At 42.1% G+C, this 27,099-nt stretch overlaps 1 protein-coding gene across 1 annotated transcript; it reads right to left on the reverse strand.

The window, feature by feature from the left end:
• Nucleotides 1-1,251: 1,251 nt before the first annotated feature.
• LOC106572611 (peptidase inhibitor R3HDML) lies at nucleotides 1,252-13,863 on the reverse strand. Its single transcript, XM_045696106.1, has 7 exons — nucleotides 13,830-13,863; nucleotides 6,501-6,784; nucleotides 5,400-5,759; nucleotides 4,888-5,006; nucleotides 4,580-4,682; nucleotides 4,029-4,144; nucleotides 1,252-3,289 (listed from the first exon to the last, which is right to left on the reverse strand). Exons 1-7 carry the CDS (start codon nucleotides 13,861-13,863, stop codon nucleotides 3,148-3,150), a joined length of 1,158 nt encoding a protein of 385 aa, XP_045552062.1. The 3' UTR covers nucleotides 1,252-3,147.
• Nucleotides 13,864-27,099: the final 13,236 nt, after the last annotated feature.

Below are 27,099 nucleotides of genomic sequence, written 5' to 3' on the forward strand. Positions count from 1 at the left end.
AAGTTTTCTTCTCACACTGATATTGTTACAAAATAGTTCACTCGTTTACCTTGTGGGAACTTTCACTTTTGGTTGCATGTATGGGTCAGTTGTTGTCCTGAAATGGAGTTTCCCATGTTGGCCATTTCCCACAGAATCAGATATCCTCTGAAAACGTTGAAATGTTTGTTAATTGAGTAGGGGTCATATAATTTCACTCTTCAAATATATTTGACAAGCATGGACATGTAAAGAGGGGTGTATGCAGTACATATTAAGACTTTATGGTAGAATATTGGGTTATCGGTGTGAACCATTTTGGACACGGAATAAAATATACAAATCATATTTTCGTCCCAGTCTCTCATTGTTAATGGATATAAACCAATTCTCATAATTATGACCATAAAAGCCTCATTAGAGTCCAGTTTTATAGTGAAGATAGACTCTCTGCAGATGAAGATGGAGAATCAATGAGGTGAAAACCAGCAGAGTGGATCCCCTAGCCTCTCCTAGCCTCTCCTAGCCTCTCCTAGCCTCCCTTAGCTTCCCTAGCCTCCCTAAGCCTACCCTAGCCTCAACTAACATCTTCTAGCTTCCTCTAGCCTCCCCTAGCCTCCTCCAGCCTCCGCTAGCCTCCCTTAGCCTCCCCTAGCATCCCTTAGCCTCCCTAAGCCTCACTTAGCCTCTTCTAGCCTCCCCTAACCTCCTTAGCCTCCCCTAGCCTCCCTTAGTCTCCCATAGCCTCCCATAGCCTCTCCTAGCCTCCCCTAGCCTCCCTAGCCCCCTTAGCCTCCCCTAGCCTCCCTTAGCCTTCCCTAGCCTCTCCTAGCCTCCCTTAGACTTCCCTAGCATCCCTTAACCTCTCTTAGCCTCACCTCTCCTAGCCTCCCCTAGCCTCCCTTAGCCTTCCCTAGCCTCTCCTAGCCTCCCTTAGCCTTCCCTAGCCTCCCTTAGCCTCCCTTAGTCTCACCTCTCCTAGTCTCCCCTCCCCTTGCCTCTCCTAGTCTCTCCTAGCCTCCCCTAGCCTCCACTGGACTCCTAGTTAAATGAGCACAGATGCAGGCCAGGGGCCATTTGAGATAACACGCACATGTAGCCAGTCATTGTTTCCATTTTATAATATCTATGCTGACATGCTGTGTTTAGGTGTACATTAATATTAAGATGGGATTGGCAAGGAAGAAATAGGAAGAAAATCTCCTTTTAATACAGCTATAAGTGAAAAAGCAACCTGGAACTGTAAGGTTTATCAAAACACCCATTACTGAGTTAAACTCCTTTCTTTTTTATTCAAATAATTCTTGACAGTGATTTCACATTCAGGCCAATCATGAGCTGTAATAAGTGTATTACAATGTTATAAAACAAAAAAAAATTGGTCTACAAGAGAACAAATAACCAACATGATCAATGTCTTTAATCTACAGTAAAGTTATACAATAATAATAATAAAAAACAGTAACTATAAAAGTGCTTATTTTTAGCTTTGCAAAATGTCAATCAAGAGCCAAATAATCAACCAAAAGCAGTGCAAACAATTAGTGGACTTATCAAACACGTTGGCATAGGCCTACAAATACACTACATGACCAAAAGTATGTGAACACCTTCTCGTCAAACATCTCATTTCATAATCATGGGCATTAATATGGAGTTGGTCCCCCCTTTGCTGCTATAACAGCCTCCACTCAACTAGGAAGGCTTTCCACTAGATGTTGGAACATTGATGCAGGGACTTGCTTCCTTTCAGCCACAAGAGCATTAGTGAAGTCGAGCACTGATGTTGGGCGATTAGGCCTGGCTCGCAGTCGGCGTTCCAATTCATCCCAAAGGTGTTCGATGGGGTTAAGGTCAGGGCTATGTGCAGTCAATTCAAGTTCGTCCACACCAATCTCGACATACCATTTCTGTATGGACCTCGCTTTGTGCATGGGTGCATTGTCATGCTGAAACAGGAAAGGGCCTTCCCCAAACTGTTGCCACAAAGTTGGAAGCACAGAATCGTCTAGAATGTCATTGTATGCTGTAGCGTTAAGATTTCTCTACACTGGAACTAAGAGGCCTAGCCCGAACGATGAAAAACAGTCCCAGACCATTATTCCCCCTCTACCAAACTTTACAGTTGACACTATGCATTGGGGCAGGTAGCGTTCTCCTGGCATCGCGATTCATCACTCTGGAGAACGCGTTTCCACTGCTCCAGAGTCCAATGGCGGCAAGCTTTACACCCCTCCAGCCAACGCTTGGCATTACGCATGGTGATCTTAGGCTTGTAAGCGGCTGCTCGGCCAAAACCCATTTCATGAAGCTCCAGACAAACCGTTCAAGTGCTGACTTTGCTTCTAGAGACAGTTTGGAACATGGTAGTGAGTGTTGCAACCGAGGACAGACAATTTTTACGATTTAAACGCGATACGCACTTCAGCACTCGGCGGTCCCATTCTGTGATCTTGTGTGGCCTACAACTTCACTGTTGTTGCTCCTAGACGTTTCCACTTCACAATAACAACACTTACAGTTGACCGGGACAGATCTAGCAGGGCATACATTTCAAGACCTGAGTTGTTGGAAAGGTGGCAACCTATGATGGTGCCACAATGAAAGTCAATGAGAGATTGCATGACTGTGTTCTTGATTTTAATCACCTGTCAGCAATAGGTGTGGCTGAAATAGAGAATCCACTGTTTTGAAGGGGTGTCCACATACTTTTGTATATATATTGTACATTGCACTCATCTTCTCAACATTTTCAAAAAAGGACATAATAAATTGAATACAACAGAAGTACTGTCTGGTTTTTGGTAGCTGGGTTCTTTCTGTGTCATGGCGAGAAAATGGAGCTTTGCAACCCAAGAGTTGACATAGATTTAAGTTCACAACATCATGACCGAGGGGGAAAAACATTATTTCCCTAACATCCAGTGGATGGATCAAACATTAGTTTATGATAAAAACAAAAATAGTGGTACTATAATTGAATCGCTGAAAAAAGCAGGTCTTGTGCTTTGATTCGTTTTTTATGTTTAGAAATCCTTCACCTTTCACACTTACCCTCTCTTGCAGTTGTTGTTTGTTGCTGAGATGAATGGAATTGAATAGTTGACCAGAAACAATGAACTCTTGAAAGCCTTCCATTATAACAGGGAAAGTATGACTGATGTCTTTCTAATACCTTTTTATTTTCTTGGCTTTGGCTTTTGAACCACTGAAGGAACACTGGTTTCTATTACATGAACCTCCATATTTGGATGGACAGGCAGAGCACGGTTTGCCACTCTTATAGGGAGCCTCTCCAACCCAGTTCCCTCTGGAAGAGAAATAAAACATGGTTAACTGCTGATCTTGTTTGCTTGTTTGTTTCCTGTCATTATAAAGGATATTCAGTTAAATATAAGGCTCTGATGAGTCTAGCTTATACACTAGAAAAAGGACTGTACTAAATGAATGTAGGATAATATAACACATTAGATCTGGTAAAAGATTATACAAAGAAAAAAACATGTGGTTTTTTTTGTACCATTATCTTTGAAATGCAAGAGAAAGACCATGATGTATTATTCCAACCCAGGTGCAATTTAGATTTTGGCCACTAGATGGCAGCAATGTATGTGCAAAGTTTTAGACTGATACAATGAACCGTTGGATTTCTGTACAAAATGTTGTATCAAGACTGCCTAAATGCATCTAATTGTTTTATTAATACATGTTCAAGTTAATAACTGTGCACTCTCCTCAAACAATAGCATGGTATTCTTTCACTGTAATAGCTACTGTAAATTGGACAGTGCAGTTAGATTAACAAGAATTTAAGCTTTCTGCCAATATCAGTATTGTCTATGCCCTGGTAAATTTTCTAGTTACTTACAACTTCATGCTAATCACGTTAGCCTACGTTAGCTCAACCGTCCTGCGGGGGGGACCCACCGATCCTGTAGAGGTTAATCTATATTGGGTATGTACTGTAAACGTATATTTGCGTATACTGTAAAGTGTTCATTATAACAAGATCGCTTGCTCTTGCCATGAACAGAGAAGTGTGTACTTACTTGATAGAGTAGTTGCAAACCAGGAACACTGCTGTCCTCCAGGAGCTCCCGTACACATTCATGTTTGAGCATTTGTTGATGGCACATCCCATCTTATTGGTATTGGCCCAGACCATCTGAAATTTGTTGATGTAATGTGTAGTTCTCATGGTCAACATGATCAATCACAGACAGTTCTCACACACAGTCACCCAATTTCTTACTAATACAAATATAAACTATACCAGGAAAGCACAGATCTTCTGTAAATAGAAGACCATGTATAGTACATACCACAAAAAAATATGTAGGATCTTAATTGGAACACTCTTCTGTTGCGTATTTGAGTTTTAAAAAGGCTTCTAAAGTTTGTAATTTCCACTTTGAAATGTAATACTTGATTTGCCCTAACGAAAAATGTATCAACCCCTACAAAAATGTACATTAATTATAATCCACATAATAATTCACATTTCCTGTAGCTGCAGGATTATTTTCCTGCTGTAGCAAACTGGCTCAAATTAAAATCCGACATCTGTACATTCGTATTTAGTGCAATATCTAAGCCACACCTGTGTATAGTGGGAACAAACTGGTCCACTGCATGTGTTGGGATAGGAGAAGGAGTTTTTCTCATCCTGCCAGGACCTCACCAGCTCAATGATTGACCAGTATCTAGGAGAAGAAAAAGACCTTTCAGCATTTCATGTTTCTTAAAATACCACCCTACTTCATATTTGACCAGATATACTGTAGTGTTAGACAGTGTTCCTATAACAGTCATTGTTGAACAAAAACACACCAGATCTCCAACAATCACATAAGCAACAGCTATAAAACAGTTGTAAACATGGAAAGAACAGGGGTAGTTCTACAGTACCTGCCAGAGTTGATGGACAGGTTTTGGCCCATATATCTCATGGTCTGTGAGGGTCCATGATCCCATATGCAGCGGGAAGCCCAGGAATCTGCTGATTTAGCCAGTTGCTCATCCCACAACTAAAGCATGGAGAGAGAGAGAGAGCAGCTGTTCAACACTTATCAAATAATATTTGTTTTATTTATTTTTTAACGACACTCACCCTGTCCCTGCCAAGAGGAAGGCTTTACAGATATTCACTGGTCCTATCTTTCTAGCAACTCTTTTTCACATTGTTTGATTTTGTCTGTACTTACTTATGTGAGATTTGACTTATTCAATAAATATACATTATAAAACAATTATATAAAAAAAAAAATATTATAAAATGTCAAATCTAACTCTAGTGTAGAGCAAGAACACCACAGTTATGTTTCAGATTTGATTAAGTGTTAGTAAGCCCAGCCATAGAATGTGACAGAGGACCAGTCCCTTGTTTTCCTCCCCAGGTTCAGCAGATGCAGGGGCCTCACCATGATCTCCATATTGGCAGCCTGAGGGAAGACCTGGGAGCGGACACGGTTGTGATAATCCAACAAGGAATTCATTTCTCTGGAGGAGATGGCTCGCCTTATTCGGATATGAGGCACACTGATGCTGGTAAGATTCAGATTCCTCCAGTCAGAGTCAGGGTCTGACTCGAAGCCAGGTCTAGTTAGGTGGAGAAGGTTGGTCCGGTTGGATTTGGATAGGATCCGCACAGCAGCAGCTCCAGTGTAAGGCATTGACCACAAGATGGCAGCGAAGAGAAGCTGAGCACAAACAGGACCCATCTCAACCCTCTTCTCTTGTCTCTGGGTAGGGCTCTGGCAACACAGGGTTCTAGTAGGCTTCTGTGGAGGGCAGAGGCATTGAGAGCAAGAATGTTAAAAAAATAGTTTAAAAAGAGTCAAAAGGGCAAAAATGGTTGGGGGAAAGCTTCTCTAAAGCAACCCCCTGGCTAACTGCCTCGTAATTTTTTATAATTCCTGTGCAAAGTGTTAGCTGGACTCTCAACATTTTTATCAATTAAGAATTAATAAGCAACTTAATGATTAGAAGTCAGAATCAAGTTTACACAGGAGACAAAGAGAATAAAATTGTTTCAATTCCTAACGTATTGTCTGTAGTTTGGCAAACAATATAGATACCAGTACTGTAGGTAGACCCTAATATAGAGACAATATAACCATATTTCAACCATATTAATTAATACATAAATTGCACAGACAGAATGTAATCATTACATTTTTTAACATACATTATAAGTATTGCTCAAACTGTACTTTAGACACAACTATTTGTAATCAATATAATATTCATTCATTTTGACCAAAAAAAATGGTCTGTTGAACAAGTAGCCATTAATTCATTCTCACATATCGAATAACATCAATAAATACTAGTAACTTTTTTATTGCATACAGTTATAACATAATTTCATTTATATTCAATAAATAAAAAGGCAGCATGAAAAAGCAGCTGTAACAGTACCCAGACAGTACATACCTTCATCAGCTGTAACAGTGCCCCAGACCAAGACAGTAGATACCTTCATCAGCTGTAACAGTGCCCCAGACCAAGACAGTACATACCTTCATCAGTGATTCTAGCCCAGTAGAGCAGAGCAGAGCAGCCAGATAGGAGAAGAGAAGCCTAGCAGATCCACACTTAAACACTAGGCTTTGCAAACAAGACCGTTTGACATCTGTGGCAGGGAAATTTAACTGGGCCAACTCTCTCAGGATATCTGACGCACTAACAAGCCCTCCTGTCTTCTTCTTCCTCTTCTTCTCCTCCCTCTTCTTCCTCTTCTTCTCCTCCCTCTTCTTCCTCTTCTTCTTCTCCCTCTTCTTCTTTTTCTCCCACAGAGATGTTCCTTCCCAGGGGCCAGAAAACAATTTGATAGGCAATTTAGCTTTCTCAATACATTCATTATGTAAACTCGGTCCTGTAAAAAACACAAACACAAGATTTTCAAGTAATCATTTAAATATATATACAATGCCTTTGGAAAGTATTCAGATCCCTTGACTTTTTGGTTGCGTTACAGCCTTATTCTAAAATGTACTACATAGTTTTTTTCCCCTCATCAATCTACACACAATACCCAATAATGACAAAGCAGAAACAGTTTTTTGCTTTCTGCTAATTTATAGAATTTATATAAATATTACATTTACATAAGTATTCAGACCCTTAACTCAGTATTTTGTTGAAGCACCTTTGCAGCGATTACAGCATCGAGTCTTGTTGGATATGTCGCTACAAGCTTGGCACACCTGTATTCGGGGAGTTTCACCCATTCTTCTCTGCAGATACTCTCAAGCTCTGTCAGGTTGGATGGGGAGCGGTCTCTCCAGAGATGTTTTATCGGGTTCATGTCCGGGCTCTGGCTGGGCCACTCAAGGACATTCAAGGACGTGACGCTTGGCATTCAGGCCAAAAAGTTCAATCTTGTTTTCATCAGACCAGAGAATATTGTTTCTCATGGTCTGAGAGTCTTTAGGTGGCTTTTGGTAAACACAAAATGGGCTGTCATATGCCTTTTACTGAGGAGTGGCTTCCGTCTGGCCACTCTACCATAAAGGCCTGATTGGTGGAGTGCTGCAGAGGTGGTTGTCCTTCTGGAAGGTTCTCCCATCTCCACAGAGGAACTTTAGAGCTCTGTCAGAGTAACCATTGGGTTGTTGGTCACCTCCCTGACCAAGGCCCTTCTTCCCCGATTGCTCAGTTTGGCCGGGCGACCAGCTCTAGGAAGAGTCTTGGTGGTTCCAAACTTCTTCCATTTAAGAATGATGGAGGCCACTGTGTTCTTGGGGGATCTTCAATGCTGCAGAAATGTTTTGGTATCCTTCCCCAGATCTGTGGCTTGACACAAACCTGTCTCGGAGCTCTACGGACAATTCCTTCGATCTCATGGCTTGTTTTTTTCTCAGACGTGTACTGTCAACTGTGGGACCTTATATAGACAGGTATGTGCCTTTCCAAATTATGTCCAATCTCATAGGGTCTGAACACTTATGTAAATAAGGTATTTAAAAAAAAAAAAATTATACATTTCTAAAACCCTGTTTTCGCTTTGTCATTATGGGGTATTGTGTGTAGATTACTGAGAATTTGTATTTATTTAATCCATTTCAGAATAAGACTGTAACGTAACAAAATGTGGAAAAAGTCAAGTGGTCTGAATACTATCCGGAGGCACTGTATATTCATGAATTATCTTCTGTTTCTATAGAATTGTTAAACATTGCCATTTCTTTTTGTATTTTCTTGTTTAGATGTATTGCTTACTTGAAAAATAGTACCCCTGAATAATTAAGATTGTGTGGTTCATCCTTCCATATAGATTAACTATAGAATGAGATTTTTCCATCAAAAGAAGGAGCAGATTATTCAGGGGAGAAAACGCCTATAAAAACCATCCATTTCGTTTGGAGTTTGGGACATGTTTATTTACCAATATTTTTTTGGAGTGTTTAGGTCTGCCTAAAGAGCTGTTTGTAATCGTAGAACACATGCTTTGGCTGGCCCCCTACCTCCCCAGCCATCTCCAGGTTGTTTCAATAAAACAGAATAAAAAACAATAATAAATAAGCAGAAAACCTTTGGGAATGAAAAGAGAGAAGAATGCATGTTAGGCATTAATGGTCCTATTTTGAAAGTCCCTGACACTGCAGCATTAGCATTCATCTCCAGCTGTCCTGGTGATTTCTAGGAAAGAAGGTTCTGGCACTGCCAAAGTACACTACACGGCACAAGTGCCATGGAACTGCCAAGGTACACTACATGGCAACAACTGGCAAAGCTCTACCAGCAGCGTGAGGTCAAAGAGATCGCCAAGACACGGGCATCGTCAGTGGAGCACTTAAACTGTAAATGGCAAAGGAGAGGTAACTATCCAGTGATTAAATCAGTAGTTAGGGATTTAATTAAAATGTTTTTATACCATATATAGAGTTGAAGTCGGAAGTTTACATACACTTAGGTTGGATTCATTAAAACTCGTTTTTCAACCACTCCACACATTTCTTGTTAACAAACTTTAGTTTTTGAATTTTTTTGTAGACTTCCACAAGTCTGGTACATCCTTACGAGCAATTTCCAAATGCCTGAAGGTACCACGTTCATCTGTACAAACAATAGTACGCAAGTATAAACACCATGGGACCACGCAGCCGTCATACCGCTCAGGAAGGAGACGCGTTCTGTCTCCTAGAGATGAACGTACTTTGGTGCGAAAAGTGCAAATCAATCCCAGAACAACAGCAAAGGACCTTGTGAAGATGCTGGAGGAAACAGGTACAAAAGTATCTATATCCACAGTAAAACGAGTCCTATATCGACATAACCTGAAAGGCCACTCAGCAAGGAAGAAGCCACTGCTCCAAAACTGCCATAAAAAAGCCAGACTACGGTTTGAAACTGCACATGGGGACAAAGATCGTACTTTTTGGTGAAATGTCCTCTGGTCTGGTGAAACAAAAATAGAACTGTTTTGCCTTTATGACCATCGTTATGTTTGGAAGAAAAAGGGGGACGCTTGCAAGCCGAAGAACACCATCCCAACCGTGAAGCACGGGGGTGGCAGCATCATGTTGTGGGGGTGCTTTCCTGCTTGAGGGACTGGTGCACTTCACAAAATAGATGCATTATGAGGGAGGAAAATTATGTGAATATATTGAAGCAACATCTCAAGACATCAGTCAGGAAGTTAAAGTTTGGTCACAAATGGGTCTTCCAAATGGACAATGATCCCAAGCATTCTTGCAAAGTTGTGGCAAAATGGCTTAAGGACAATAAAGTCAAGGTATTGGAGTGGCCTTCACAAAGCCCTGACCTCAATCCTATAGAAATTTGGGGGCATAACTGAAAAAGTCTCAGTTACACCAGCTCTGTCAGCAGGAAGGGCCAAAATTCAACCAAGTTATTGTGGGAAGCTTTTGGAAGGCTACCCGAAACGTTTGACCCAAGTTAAACAATTTAAAGGCAATGCTACCAAATACTAATTGAGTGTATGTCAACTTCTGACCCACTGGGAATGTGATGAAAGAAATAAAAGCTGAAATAAATCATTCTCTCTACTATTATTCTGACATTTCACATTTTTTAAATGAAGTAGTTATCCTAACTGACCTAAGACAGGGAATCTTTACTAGGATTAAATGTCAAGAATTGTGAAAAACTGAGTTTAAATGTATTTGGCTAAGGTGTATGTATACTTCCGACTTCAACTGTAGTTACACATACCGTTGGCATGTCAAACGGTTACAATTGCATATTATGTTTCTCTAGAAGACTGTGAGTACTGTATACATGAGGCACTATTCTCTACTTTAATTTCAATAACGGAGAAAAAAAACAGCATAGTCTAACCATTGACCATCAAACCTCTGAATGTATTGTGGAATTAATAAAGAATGTGTCACAGCCAGGAAATACCCTAGATGTATGCCATGGAATCCTTTGGAAATGTCTTTACTTTTTGGAGGCTCCATCCATTCTCTACCCCAGGGTTTCCCAAACTTGATCCTAGCACTACACATCTGATTCAAATCACCAACTCATCATCAAGCTTTGATTATTTGAATCAGCTGTGTAGTGCTAGTGCAAAAACCAAAATGTGCACCCAGGGTGGGCCTCAGGACCGAGTTTGGGAAACCCTGCTCTGCCTCCATGCCATGTCCCAGGAGAAACATGGTCTGTGTACAGAATGACCAGCAGTCTTTAACTTAGGCCTTCCAGTGAGTCTATCTCTCACATTGAGTGGATAGGAAAAGCTCGGGATCTCAGTCCTTATTTGTTTAGCCCAGTTTATAGTAGAGTTTAATTGATTTCAGTCAAATTGGCCTAAATGCAAACTGCAATAAGTACAATTTTTTCATGCAAATGAAAACCCATAATTTTGTCAGTAAAATATAATAGACTTCCTGAAAAGCATCCTGTTTTGAATAAATCATTCAGGTACAACTGTATTGATGCCTGCAGTAGGTACTAACTGGACCTATGTGTGGTGAAATTATTGACGTTCCCTCAACACTGGCTAATCTTGACATCATGTTGGTGGGAGAGGAATGTGACACTCATGGAACAAGGAGCAGCCAGACCACACAATGGAAAAATTAATAGGAAATGAAAATAAACCCCATACATTTTTATATAGAGTATTTATGGTATGGATATAGACTTTCCCATTTTAATGACCTGGCAAAAAGAATTGGCCCGGAGAGTGTGACAGAGTAGTGTGTGTACTGTATATGGGACGTCAAATTCAATAAAGCAAGCTTGAGAAAGAAAACCAGGTATACAGTCTGTATAGGAGCATGGCAATACAGCCTGCACATGCATGTAATCCCCCTCCTCCTTTCTATTCCACACAGCCATGGTGAATAGAAACCAAATTACAGTAAAGGTGTTGTGGAATATCTGTTTCCTCTTTGCCTCAGGTCTGCACAAGATGTTTGGAACCTATAAGGGGGATCTTTCTGATGAAGTTTCAGATACGTGAGGTCACTACCTTAACCAGGAATGTTCAATTCTGGTCCTGGAGGGTCAAAAAATGTCAGTTTTTTTCTACCTGGTGGTTAATTGCAATCCCCTGGTGTCCTACACTCTTAGAAAAAAGGTGCAATCTAGAACCTAAAAGGGTTCTTCAGCTGTCCCGATTAACTTGAACCAAAAATGGTTCCCCTACAGCAGGGCTGCCCAACCCTCTTCCTGGAGATCTACTGTCCTGTAGGTTTTCAGTCCAATCCTCTTCCTGGAGATCTACTGTCCTGTACGTTTTCAGTCCAATCCTCTTCCTGGAGATCTACTGTTCTGTAGATTTTCAGTCCAACCCTCTTCCTGGAGATCTACTGTCCTGTAGGTTTTCAGTCCAACCCTCTTCCTGGAGATCTACTGTCCTGTGGATTTTCAATCCAACCCTAATTTGGCGTATCCGATTCAGCTAGTTAAGGTCTTGTTGAGCAGCTAATTAGTAGAATCAGGTGTGTTAAATTAGGGTTGGACTGAAAACCCACAGGACTGTAGATCTCCGGGAAGAGGGTTGGGCTGAAAACCTACAGGACTGTAGATCTCCAGGAAGAGGATTGGACTGAAAACCTACAGGACTGTAGATCTCCAGGAAGAGGGTTGGGCAGCCCTGCCCTACAGAGACAGCCGAATAACCCTTTTTCCCAAGAGTGTAGGTCTGAATTAGTCCCTTATTAGAAGGAGAGGATGAAAGTGTTTTGGCACTCCAGGAGCGACATTGAACAGCCCTGATCTAAACACCAAATTGTACTGCCATTATTCATAAAAACCTTATATAATTCACTGACAGATTGTCTGTGTTAACTTCGGCATTAAAACCTGTTGGGCTAGGGGGCAGTATTGAGAAATTTTGAAAAAAATATGTGCCCATTTTTAACTGCCTCGTACACCAACTCAGAAGCTAGGATATGCATATTATTAACACATTCGGATAGAAAACACTCTGAATTTTCTAAAACAGTTTGAATGGTGTCTGTAAGTATAACAAAACTCATATTGCAGGCAAAAACCTGTGAAAAATAGATTTAAAAAAATGTGAATTTTGTGACTGTACTATTTAGTGTCATTTTTTTATAGATACCATAGTGAGAAAGGATTAATTTCTCCTACGGCTTCCACTAGATGTCAACGATCTTTATAAAGTTGTTTGAAGCGTCTATGATAAACAGAGAGCAAATTAGAATGCTGGGAAGTTGACATGTCGTCACTTCATTTTTTTGCGCCTGCGCATAAATCTGAGAAGCGTGAGTTTGTCATAATTGTTTATCTAGACATAGGATAGGTTGTGTGAAAATATTACTGATGTTTAACGTTAAAAATGGACCAAAAGATTAATGCTAAACAACGTTTGACATGTTTGAACGAACGTAAATAGATTATTTACTAGGTTTTTTTAGCTTTTCGGCGTGATTTTACACCCCCCCCCACCACGTTTTGTGGGAGCATAATGAACGCTAACTACTTGGTGTTATTTGGACATAAATTATGAACTTTGTCAAAAGAAACCACATTTGTTCTGGACCTTGGATTCCTGGCAGTGCCTTCTGATGGAGATAATCAAAGGTAAGGGGATATTTACAATGTTATTATCGATATTAGATGATGCTAACTGTATAGCATAGCTTATTGTTCTTAGCATAGCACCCCGTTTATTGCAAAATGTGATTTCCCAGTAAAGTTATTTTGAGATCTGGCCATTCGGTAGCAATTACGAGATGATAATATATTATTCTTTGAATGACAATATTATAATTTACCAATGTTTTCGAATAGTAATTTTGTTATGTTCACCGGAAGCATTTCAGAGAAGAAAAAATCTGAATTTCACGCTACTGTAAAATGCTGTTTTTGGATATAAATATGAACTTGATGGAACAAAAAATGCATGTATTGTATAACATAATGTCCTAGGATTGTCATCTGATGGAGATTGTCAAAGGTTGGTGCATAATTTTAGCTGGTTTCTGCTTTTGGTGACGCCTGACCTTGAATTGAAACTGGATGTTTGTACTTTTGTGGCTATGTACTGTCCTAACATAATCTAACTTTATGCTTTTGCCGTAAAGCCTCTTTGAAAATCGAACAATGTGGTTAGATTAAGGAGATGTTTATCTTTTAAATTGTGTAAAATAGTTGATTGTTTGAGAAATTGAAATTATTAGATTTTTGATGTTTTGAATTTCCAGCCTTGTTAGCAATCCCGTCTCGGGGTTCATTGCTAACCTGTAGCCCCAACAGGTTTTAATGGTATGTGAAAGGATGAAAACAGGGTATATTGCAGAAATCGGTACAATACCAAAAAGCAGAATCAGCACTCTAGACTCTGTTGAGTTGTCATCAGATTTTGACTTGAGAGGTTTGTTTTTATTCTGTAAATCAAGACATACCGCCAGGTCGACGTAGTCCAGTTTGGATCACCATGGTGACAGTGATTAGGTTCAGGAATAGGTTCCAGAGAGTTCTGGAACTCTGACTGTAGGCACCTGAGTAGAAACACAAGCATTTTGCCCTTTTGAGTTACATTTTACATGCTCTTGTGATTTATGTTAGTATGTAGGTTATGAAAAGCACGGTGCCTTAATTTCCTTACAAGCCACAGTCTTTGTTGCTTCCTTAAACATGTCCTCCTTTTTTCAAAAGATTGGCAGGCTGTCCATGCAGCCATGGTCAAATGCTTACAAAACAACCAATCTTGAACCAAAGCCCATTTCATATGCCTGTAAAACCTGATCACTCAATTATATGCCCCAATTTCAAAGCCTTCAAAAATACCTCAACACAGCGTAGTAGTGTTGTCAGACTTTGCGATTGAGTGTCTAAAATGCACAGCAAACTCCTTCAAAGAGTCTGTGTGAGCTCAGGAAGTCATAGGAGGTCACCAGAAAGCTATAGACCCGTGTCTGTGTCAAGGTTTACCCTCAACGTCTTGTTGGTGATCTTCAATCTTCACTGATTTGCAGTGGTAGTACCACAAAAGACTTGGACATTCATGTTGTACTTTATTTAGACAGTTGTTTGAATTACTTGTTATGGGAAGACATTTTTGTTGAGAAATACTTTATTTCACTTAACATGTTTGTATACTTTAATATGTTGGATATATGTGACAACCAGCATGATTATATAATAGACACTGACCTAATGGTCTCTTAGCGCTGTGTCATACAGTTGCTGTTGCCATCATTTTTAAACAATTTGCTTTTTCCAGTGACACTGGCCTGAATCAAACTGTTATCTTTAGAGTTACATCAATGGAATGTTTTGGTGTTGGTTATGATAAAATGAAGGAAGACCATGAGACACAAAGTGTCAGGTCTACGACTGACAACAGAGCCTTGTCAGGGCTACCATTTAAATATAGCAACAAGCACACCCATGTCAGTTCTGCCACATAGTTACCAGTTCTGTCATCACACATCAAAGGAGAGGAAAAATGTTGTGGCAATATAAAATGGATCCATCAAACCTGCACAGTAGTAGGCTACAAGGAGGACATGGACTGTCATGTAAGATTTAGATGAATGATGCAACATTATGGGATGGAACAGGACATGTTGGGTGATGGTGTTATTGGTGTGTTTGGGTGTAATGTAGGCAACAAGCTTGTCAAAAAATAATTTCCTCCTCCTCCTCAGACAAACTCATTGCCTCAAGAGTCAGTACATATGAGCAGTCAGCAGTGATATTTCCTTGTTTTCTCCCAGTCCCAGGCCAGTTGGATGTTGAATAACAACTAATTGTAGACATGAAGGTCAAGGGGTGCACGGCTGTGTGGTTTTCCCTCCCCGCCCAGTCAAGGAAATGGTAGAGTAACGCCTAGCTATCTCTGTGTGAAGCATGCCATTTAGCATAAATCCAAGAAAGAGTCCTGCTCTCTATGCTCCTGCTGCTTCCATGTAATGAGTCGTTGTTTTTTACATGTCAGAAAACTTTGTCCAAACTTTGTTTTGGCAGCAAGAAAACAAATGTACGCAGTGATGTAGCAGTGAGCCCTTCCTGGACCGACCGGTGAAACATAGAGAGACGGAGGGAGACAGTGACAATTGGGTCATCGTTCCTGGTGGAATTTACAGGAACTGAAAGAATTGAACATTCTGCTTTTTAGGATAAACTTTCAGCCAGGCATTTAGACACAATTAATGGTTTGACAGGTGTTATGAAGGTCCAAAAATGACAATGTTATAGAATTTAATCCTTCACACATAATTAGGCCTACTTCTGGAACGTTTGTGTGTTTTACGTACGTCAGTGAACTTTAGAAAGACAAGACACTGTTATTCCCAGCACCGCAAGTAGAGAGGAAACTATGCTGATTGCCACATAGGTAATGGACTTGAAATTACCAGCGTAATATTGTGCCATATAATGTGTATCAGACCTGGGTCAAATACATTATGTCAAATACTTCAAATAATCAAGCCGTGCTTGATTTAACTGGCCTGGTACAATGGAACCAACGGAATAGTCCCAAAAATGTAAACTGTGTGAAATTCACTCAGTCTTCTCTTCCATGTATTTATTTGACATTTACTGTACATGATCACAAACTACACGATCCCTCAAGCTAAAACAACTAGGCCTACTCTTTTAGAAGATTATGTCACTTAGTATTCAAATAGCCGATCACCTAAAACACCAAATTAATAATTGCCAGGCTGGTATAGACCTGGGTCAAAATTATTTGATATCTTTCAAATACTTTGAGAGTTTATTTTAGCCTGCCTGGAGTGCCAGGTGGGCATGGTTTGCACTTTTGGGAGTGCTTTATTGCTTACATTGCAACAGGAAAGCTTAATCATGCACAGCTAAAGTATTTGAAATAATTTCAAATACTATACGAACCCAGGTCTGGACTGGTGATTTATTGTTTGGAACTCTGCTGAAGCATTGCTAACTGTCCAATAAATCTGTCCAGACCTTTCTTCGGGAAAGCTTGGAGTAGGTCAGACTGAAGCCTGGGAGGATGATACCCAGACCAGACAATCAAGCCAGAGACAATCCCACTCCCTGGCCCTGCAATATGACATCATCTGTCTGGGTCTAGACAGAGCTGACTGTGGCCTTGCATACAAAAGCACACGTAGTGTCTAGGTAGTGCCAAATCCCTGCGCACTAAATGGACCCCGTATTTACCGTCAGTGAGCATAAAATTAACCTTACAAAAAAAAAACTATTTGAAGTTGTAACGGTCGTCGTACGTAGTGGACCAAGGCGCAGCGGGTTGAGTGCTCATAGTGACTTTATTGAACACGTAACAAACAAAACGAACATGATTGCAGGCTAAACACACAGCTATGCAACCACAACTTCCCACAAAGGAACAGGTGAAACAGGGCTACCTAAGTATGACTCTCAATCAGCAACAACGATGTACAGCTGTTCCTGATTGAGAGCCATACCAGGCCAACACAAAGAAATACACAACATAGACAGATCCTAGAAATACAAAACATAGAACATAACCAAAATCCCCGGAATACTCTAAACCAACACCCCTCTACATAAACCCATATACTAACAAACCCCGAACCACATAAAACAAACACCCCCCCTGCCACGTCCTGACCAAACTACAATAACAAATAACCCCTTTACTGGTCAGAACGTAACAGAAGTCCCTTAGCCACCGCATTCAATTTTCAGCCAGCTAGCTCCTATTCACCCTGGCTACATTAGCAGCTGGTGCCTTGAGGGAAGAGGTTTGGCAGGTGAAATATAGGCTCTACCTCTGTGTCACAGCAGATCTTGTTCTCCTCTGCCTCAACACGCATAGCTCAAACACCTGTTCTTTGGTCTTCATATCGACTTCTTTCTTGATCATTTCTCTGTTATGATAACATTATCGGAGTTGTAGGACATTAAGAATATAATTCCGGGCGGCTGTATACACAACTAACAGTCTAGAATGTACAGCAAATATATCCCATAGTCAAGGGGAAAATAACACTGACTACATTACTCTCCAAGCAAGGAGATCAAATAAAGAAACAAACTTGGTAGGAGTACTTGATACATATGTCAATTAGGGAAAGGTCTCAAAGTTTGGTCTGCTTTGTTTTTCAGCTTGAAGTCAATAAACACATGGACAGTAAAACAGACAGTCATCATGCCCGTCATTGTGGGGGAATGCATGTAGAGTTGGCACCCTATAAGGCCAGGTCAGGGGAGTTTGTTTAAAAAATGTACAGTCTAAGTGTTGTACTCTGGGTAAGTCCAGACCCTCTTGATCATTGGGCCAAAATGTCTGCAGGACAGCATCCAATGTTTTATCTCCTGCACAGTATTTGTTCAACATTTTGAAACTCCAGAGAAACTTGGAAAGGGTCTCCATCCCCACTCTCACCAACTGACTTTTAAATTAGTTTGCAGTGATTTTTTGCACTCAATTTGAACAATGACTGGATTTGTTGAGGCATTCAATACCGTGTGTTTGTGATCGTATTTATCATACATTTTGCAATGCATCATAATCACAAATGTTTCTTGTCCTTGCTTGAAAACAGACCAACAAAAATACTGCAAAAGCCGCCTGCTCTTGCTTGGAAAACATATGGATCCAACCAAGATGTGTGATCTCTGGCTGATCACCAATCCATATAATGTTATATTGACAAATGATCAGAAAGGACTGAGCTGAATATCATAACCACCTTTATCATTCTGCTAAGGACACAGGGTTTGCCTGGAAAAAATTTGACTACAAAAGTCTCTGAACAACAGTAAAGTAAGTTTAGTAAAGTATGTTCATGTCACTGTTATAAAGCAATGTCAATCTCAAACTACAGTGTCTGCTGTAATGTGCAACACATTGAACAATGTTCTATAACTCGTCTTGTACAAACACATGGTAAAGATTTGACTCAAGATTACAATTGGACGTCCAAATGTAACTAGCATATTCCCTCCAAACTATGCCTGCCTCTGCCAGACATTGTTGAAATCTGTAACCATTTCATTTCAAACACCAGTGTTTCACCTCAACTCAGTCCAGACTGTACAGTCAGGCATGGATTCTTGAGACAGAGTGATTTCAAGAACAACAGCCAAACACAAGACACTGATGGGGAAATGTGATTTCTAAGAGAAGCTTATTGGCCAAGTCAAAGTGCATCAAGTTCATCAAGCTACACTGAAGCATAGCCCACTTCTGAACCCTCGAGTTCAATATCCCTCATGCTTAGACAGCCATCTAGGGGCCATGCGATGCCTGGTCCCATACTGTTGGGACACTGATATAACAATAGCCTATATAACTGAAAACAACTTATTATTGTGTAACAATAAATTAAGCAGATTTATTACATTTGTGAACAAAAAGGTATAAAAAATGGATGCCCATTTTTTTCTTTACATTTTACTTTAGAAATGACTGCATCGTGGTGGTAACTCTACAAGTATCTGATCTGTTAGATATAGCCTTATCTATGACAAAATACAATCTGAATTCTGTGTTTTTGTCACATTTGTTTTCGTCTTCTGACTATAACGCGAAATCGTCATCAGAAAATGTGGACCAATACGCAGCAGGTACGTGAATGCTCATCTTGATTTTTAATTATCTTCAAAACCGAACATACAAAACACAAAAAACGAACACTCGACAAATAAACAGTCTGGTAAGGCACAAGGCTATACACAGAATAATCACCCACAAATCACACATACAAACACACCCTAATATATGGGACTCTCAATCAAAGGCAGATAGACAACACCTGCCTTCAACTGAGAGTCCCAACCCCAATCAACCAAACATAGAAACACACAACCTAGACTAACCATAGAATTAACTAAACATAAACCAAAACCCGGAAATACTAAATCAAACACCCTTTACACAAACACACCACCCCGAACCACATAAAACAAATACCCCCTGCCACGCCCTGACCAAACTACAAAACAATTAACCTTATAACTGGCCAGGACGTGACAGTACCCCCCCCCTTAAAGGTGCTACCCCAGAAGCACCTTAACAAAAAATAACCCCAAGCAACACCAACAAAAAGTCCCCTTTTCTAAAGGGAGGGAAGGGAGGGTGGCTGCCGTCAACGACGGCACTGTGCTACACCCCCCCTCCCCAACCCACCTATTTCTGGAGGTGGCTCTGGTTCCGGCCGTTCCAGGCTGTCGGGCCACTCTGGCATCGCCGAGGGGCAGTCGGGCCAGTCTGGCATCGCCGGGGGGCAGTCGGGCCAGTCTGGCAATTCGGGACAGTCTGGGCAGTCTGGCAATTCGGGACAGTCTGGCAATTCGGGACAGTCTGGGCAGTCTGGCAATTCGGGACAGTCTGGGCAGTCTGGCAATTCGGGACAGTCTGGGCAGTCTGGCAATTCGGGACAGTCTGGGCAGTCTGGCAATTCGGGGCAGTCCGGCAGTTCGGGGCAGTCTGGCCACTCCGGCAGTTCGGGGCAGTCTGGCCACTCCGGCAGTTCGGCGCAGTCTGGCCACTCCGGCAGTTCGGCGCAGTCTGGCCACTCCGGCAGTTCGGCGCAGTCTGGCCACTCCGGCAGTTCGGCGCAGTCTGGCCACTCCGGCAGTTCGGCGCAGTCTGGCCACTGCGGCAGTTCGGCGCAGTCTGGCCACTGCGGCAGTTCGGCGCAGTCTGGCCACTGCGGCAGTTCGGCGCAGTCTGGCCACTCCGGCAGTTCGGCGCAGTCTGGCCACTGCGGCAGTTCGGCGCAGTCTGGCCACTGCGGCAGTTCGGCGCAGTCTGGCCACTCCGGCAGTTCGGCGCAGTCTGGCCACTCCGGCAGTTCGGCGCAGTCTGGCCACTCCGGCAGTTCGGCGCAGTCTGGCCACTCCGGCAGTTCGGCGCAGTCTGGCCACTCCGGCAGTTCGGCGCAGTCTGGCCACTCCGGCAGTTCGGCGCAGTCTGACCACTCCGGCAGTTCGGCGCAGTCTGACCTCTCTGGCGACTGTTGACTGGCGGGCAGCTCTGACGACTGTTGACTGGCGGGCAGCTCTGACGATGACTGTTGACTGGCGGGCAGCTCTGACGACGACTGTTGACTGGCGGGCAGCTCTGACGACGACTGTTGACTGGCGGGCAGCTCTGACGACGACTGTTGACTGGCGGGCAGCTCTGACGACGACTGTTGACTGGCGGGCAGCTCTGACGATGACTGTTGACTGGCGGGCAGCTCTGACGATGACTGTTGACTGGCGGGCAGCTCTGATGAAGACTGTTGACTGGCGGGCAGCTCTGATGAAGACTGTTGACTGGCGAGGCTGGGTTGACGCACTTGTAGCCTGGTGCGTGGTGCTGGTACTGGGTTTACCAGATTATGTACACGCACCTCCAGGCTAGTGCGGGGAGCGGGAACAGGACGAGTCGGACTGGGTTGACGCACTTCCGGGTCCGCACGAGAGACAGGAGCTGGAAACCCAGGGCTATGGAGGCGCACAGTCGGTCTCGATCTTACCTCCTGCACAACCCGTCTTGGCTGGATGGAACTAGTAGCCCTGTACGAGCGGGGTGCCCGTACAGGGCAGACTGGGCTGTGCAGGGGCCTGATGGTAGCCGTGCGTAGAGCGGGAGTTGGGTAGCCTGGTCCTCGGAGGCGTACCGGCGACCAGATGCGCTGCGCAGGCATCCTCCTACCAGGCTGGATGCCCGCTCTAGCACGGCACCTGCGAGGGGCTGGAATAACGCGCACCGGACTGTGCGTGCGTATGGGTGAGATAGTGCGCTCCTCTGCGAAACATAGCGCTCTCCACCCCATACGCACCTCCATATAACCACGGGTAGCTGGCTTCCGGCTCTTCTTACGCCTAGCCAAACTACCCGTGTGCCCCCCCCAAAAAAATTATTGGGGGTGCCTCTCGTGCTTCTCCTTCAGCGCGTACTTGGCCTCGTACCACCGCCTCTCTGCCTTGGCTGCCTCAATTTCCCACTGCGGGCGTCGATAATCCCCAGCCTGGTGCCAAGGTCCGGCCCCGTCCAGAACTTCCTCCCAGGTCCATTTCTCCCGCCAGTCCAACTCGAATTCCCTCTGCTCCTTCTTCTGCTGCTTGGTCCTTGAGTGGTGGGTGATTCTGTCACATTTGTTTTCGTCTTCTGACGATAACGCGAAATCGTCATCAGAAAATGTGGACCAATACGCAGCAGGTACGTGAATGCTCATCTTGATTTTTAATTATCTTCAAAACCGAACATACAAAACACAAAAACGAACACTCGACAAATAAACAGTCTGGTAAGGCACAAGGCTATACACAGAATAATCACCCACAAATCACACATACAAACACACCCTAATATATGGGACTCTCAATCAAAGGAAGATAGACAACACCTGCCTTCAACTGAGAGTCCCAACCCCAATCAACCAAACATAGAAACACACAACCTAGACTAACCATAGAATTAACTAAACATAAACCAAAACCCGGAAATACTAAATCAAACACCCTTTACACAAACACACCACCCCGAACCACATAAAACAAATACCCCCTGCCACGCCCTGACCAAACTACAAAACAATTAACCTTATAACTGGCCAGGAGGTGACAGTTTTTCAGATATGGCTATACTGATAGGACAATGTGGTCTCAGGGCAATTCATATTATCAAGCACTCAAATGTATTTATATAGCCCTTTTTACATCAGCAGTTGTCTCAACGTGCTTGTACAGAAACTGAATGTAAAACCACAAAGAGCAAGCAATGCAGAATCATAATGGCTAGGAAAAACTCTAGAAGAAACCTAGAGAGGAACCAGGCTGTGAGGTGTGGTCAGTCCTCTTCTGGATATTCCGATTGGAGATTATAACAGTACAAACATAATTATAATAAAATAATTGCACCAGATATTGCAGACTGACCCTAGACCCCTGGCACATAGACTATTGCAGCATAGATACAGGAGACTTCGTCCAAAGTTACCCCCAGACAGAGCCAACCAGGCAGGATATAACCCCACCCACTTTGCAAAAGCACAGCCCCCACACCACTAAAGGGATATCAACAGACCACTAACTTACTACCCTGAGACAAGGCCGAATTTAGCCCACGAAGATCTCCCCCACAACACGAGCCCAAGGACAGGAAGGAAGATCACGTCAGTGACTCAACCCACTCAGGTTGACTATAACAGAAAAAAGCCTGGCACAACGAGATAAACCCCTGCTAGGGACGGCATGGGATAGCGTGAACAAGCCAGTTACTCAGCCCCCATAATAGGGTCAGAGACCCTCTCGCAGTGGAGAGAGGGGAGCCGGCCAGGGTGGTTCGTCACTCCAGTGCCTTGCCGTTCACCATCACATCCCTGGCCAAACTACACTCAATCATAGGACCTGCTGAAGAGATGAGTCTTCAGTAAAGGACGAAACAGAGTCTGCGTCTCTCACAGATCATTATTTTTTTTTTTTAGCTCTCTCTATAGGAGAAAGCCATGTCTCCAGCTGTTTGCTGAGAAATTCTAGGAACAATAAGGCAGCATGCGTCTTGTGGTCATAGTGTATGTGTCACAGAAATCTTCGTCGTCAGACGATATAGCGAAATCATTGTCGGAGAACGTGGACCAATACGCAGAGGAGTTAGTGCTCATCATCTTAATTTATTAAATTAATGTGAACACGGAGAAAAAAACAAGAAACCGAATAAAGACTAGTGACAGTTTTACAGGCATAATAAACGCAGTGCAAAATACAACTACCCACAACCTACCAAACAAACACACACCTACTTATAGGACTCCCAATCAGAGGCAACTAGAAACACCTGCCTCCAATTGAGAGTCCAGCACCCAAAACTACACATAGAAAAACAAACCTAGAACCTATACCAAAACTAACACACCCCACTACACCACACACAAAACCCCATTATACAAAACAAATATACCTCTGCCACGTCCTGACCAAATATACTACAAATAATACCTAAATATTGGTCAGGACGTGACAGTATGTGTAGATATGTACGGCAGGACCAATCGGCGAGATAGGTAGGAGCAAGTCCATGTAATACTTTGTAGGTTAGCAGTAAAACCTTGAAATCAGCCCTAGCAATCAGCCTTAACAGAAAGCCAGTGGCGAGTACTGGAGTAATATGATCAAATGTAGTTCTAGTCAAGATTCTAGCAGCCGTATTTAGCACTAGCTGAAGTTTATGTAGTGCCTTATCTGGGTAACCAGAGAGTAAACCATTACAGTAGTCTAATATTGAAGTGAAAAAAAGCATGGATTAGCTTTTCTGCATAATTTTGGGACAAAACTTTCAGATTTTTGCAAAGGCTGTACTTGAAATATTTGTTATATGTTCAACAAAAGAGAGATCAGGGTCCAGAGGAATGCCGAAGTCCTTCACAGTTTTTTTTTAGACGACTGTACAACCGTCAAGATTCACTGTCAGATCTGACAGTAGATCTCTTTGTTTCTTGGGACCTAGAACCTCTACTTTTAAACTCGGACAAAACAAACAACTTTTTCGCCATTCACTTCCTTATATCTGAAACACAGGCTTCCATGGTAGGCAATGTTGGGGCTTCACCATGTTTCATTGAAATGTACAGCTGTGTATTGTCTACATAGCAGTAAAAGTTTAGATTGTGTTTCCGAATGACATCACCAAGAGGTAGCATGTATAGTGAAAACAATAGTTGTTCTAGAATGGAACATTGAGGAACACCAAACTAACAATTGATTTATCATAGAACAAACAATCCACAACGATTAACTGATATCTTCCCGACAGATAAGCTCTAAACTAGGCAAGAACTTATCAGTGATGGCGCCGACGGAGATGGCAGGATCGCGACTAGCTCATAGGAAACCTTACGTTCTATAGTATTCAACTGTATCTTAGTCCATTCCGTTCTGACGTCGCTTGTCCATATGTATATAGTCTTAATTCATTCCTACTTAGATGTGTGTGTATTAGGTATATGTTGTGTAATTTGTTAGATATTACTTGTTAGATATTACTGCACTGTTGGAGCTAGAAGCACAAGCATTTCGCTACACCCGCAATAACATCTGCTAATCAGGAGAGGCATTATTAGTGCCACTTTTAGAGAGTTTGGTACACATCCGGAGGAAAGGGAGCCATTTAATATGTTCAACATAGGAGAGTCAAGAACAGGAAGAAGCTCTTTCAGTAGTTTAATTGGAAAGTGGTCCAGTAGACAGTCTAGCAATCCAAAGTCTGCATGTTCAAGTTGTGTCGGGGGCAACTGTAGCATTTTAGCTAACCCACAACAATCTAGCAATCCAAAGGTTGCATGTTCGAGTCATGTCAGGAACAACTGTAGCATTTTAGCTAGCCCGCGACAGTCTAGCAATCAAAAAGTTGCATGTACGAGTCGTGTCGCGGGCAACTGAAGCATTTTAGCTAACCCACAACAGTCTAGCAATCCAAAGGTTGCATGTTCGAGTCATGTCAGGAACAACTGTAGCATTTTAGCTAACGCGCAACGGTCAAAATCTGTGACACTTAATTATTAGATAACATTATGAATGTAAAAGCGGTAGTACAATATCAAACAAATTAGAGGACGTATAGTATCATATGTCTTACCTGTTCGTAAAATAGCATACGAATTGGATGAAGTAACTTATCATACATCTTGGAGGACGTATTGCACGTCTTTATCTGAGAACAGGTTACTTGTTGTAACAACAAAGGAGAATTACGAGGAGAATTTACTTTACATTTGACATTATAGTCATTTAGCAGACGCTCTTATCCAGAGTGACTTACAATTAGTACATTCATCTTAAGATAGTTAGGTGAGACAACAACATATCACAATCGTATCAAGTACATTTTCCCTTAACAAATAATTTAATCAGCGGGTTAGCTAAATTGCTACGGTTGTCCCACGACACAACTCAAACATGCATTTGGATTGCTAGACGGTGGCGGATGTCGCCCACCCAACCCTACTTCCATTTCTGTCTCAAGTAACTAGACCATCATACATAACAAGGTATCATGTCTTGGAGGTGCTCAGAAATACGTAAAGCACATTTTTGTATGGCTATGAGGCCAGGCTGGACAAGAACAAGGAAAGCAAGAGGAATTTTGAACACACTTGGGCCCCTGATACATTTGCACTGATTCTCTCTGGTCTTGCAATCTCCACTGTAACATTAGCCGTGTCCCTGTAGAGGCAGAAGGGCAAACTCATTGGAATACATAGCATATGTTACAGCAAGCTTACATTGGTTGTCTAAGACACAATAGAGTCATTCCATGTCATTTCAGCAAGCCATCTCAGATTGTTCTGAAATTGTTGCTGTTGTTAGAAACAGGTAAGATTGGCATTGCTGAAACATTATTTTGTTGAAATTAAATATTATCTCTGAGAAATTAAACTAAATGATTGCAACCAAATTGGCCATTACTATAGGCAAGCGCACAAACAGATATGGGACCAGGCTACTAGTCAGAATTGACAACTACTGCATGGTAAAATAACTAACCCTTACTTTACCACCCTACACTCTTACAGACTGTGCAACCTCACAGATGCCAACAGTGAGTATGTTTACATGCACACTAATAATTCAATATTAAACTGATTATGGCAGTAGGTAGATTATGCAATAATCATGTAAACACCTTATTCTGTTTATCTTAATCGGCATAAGGTCAACATCGAAGTAAGCATACGACGATTAAAACACCTGGTTTCTGAGCAATCTAATGAATTATTAGGACTTGTAAACCAGTGTTGCCAACTCCTCAGTAAGGAAAGTAGCTATTGGCTGTCCTAAAAGTCGCTAGAAGTCGCTAAATTACGTCATCACCTAATTTGCATAATTGGCCATGTGCATGTAATTGTGATGGACGCTGTAGGAGAGAGGAATAACGTCGTGGGAGAGACAAAAAGTGAGTAAAAAACACTAAATATGTTTAGAACTACAAATGAACTTTCTTCTGTCGATTCTTGTTTTTTTTTATGTCACAATTCCAACCCTCCTCCTTTATCCGGGCTTGGGACCGGCAAAAGTGACCCAAAAGAGACACTCTGGCGGAGTTACTTCGTTTTTTATTGTATTTTTTATTGACATTTTTTGTTTTTTGTTTTTTTTAGGTTAGTTTTCTTAATTTGGTTTGGTTTTTAACCTTATGGTCCACTTAAGAGCCTACAACAAGAGTAAAACATTAACATTTTTAACCATAACGTTTAAAAAAAAAAAAAATGTATACAATCAACATTAACAATCTAAATGGACCAAAAAGAGACAATAGAAAAAACTGTCAATGGCAATGTGAGAAAATGATGGTAACTAGTCTGGCCCTAATTCAGGTTAATAGTTTTTTTTTAATGTAAACCAGGGCGGGATCAGCCAGCGGCGGCTTTCCGCATGCGCGATTCATTTGCAGTCTTGACACGGAGGGGTGAACATCTCCTGCTCTGACTGCAGCTGGGAGGGACTGCTGCGTGAGGACTGGGCCGCCTGTGAGGGCTTTGGAACGGGGGTGGGGCCCACGGCAGCACCCGCTGCTCGTTGAGAAGAGTAAGAACAATACGTGCTTTCATGTCAGAGTCTCCAAAAGTCTCCAATAACACCAGAAAAAGTCGCTAGATTTGTCGCTAGTCGCTTTTTTGAAAATGTGTCGCCAGAGGGGTCTGAATACTCGCTAAATATAGCAACAAAGTCGCTCAGTTGGTAACACTGTTGTAAGCACCTTAATCGGCG

Source organism: Salmo salar, chromosome ssa15, assembly GCF_905237065.1.
Source record: "Salmo salar chromosome ssa15, Ssal_v3.1, whole genome shotgun sequence".
Classification (NCBI taxonomy): Eukaryota; Metazoa; Chordata; class Actinopteri; order Salmoniformes; family Salmonidae; genus Salmo; species Salmo salar.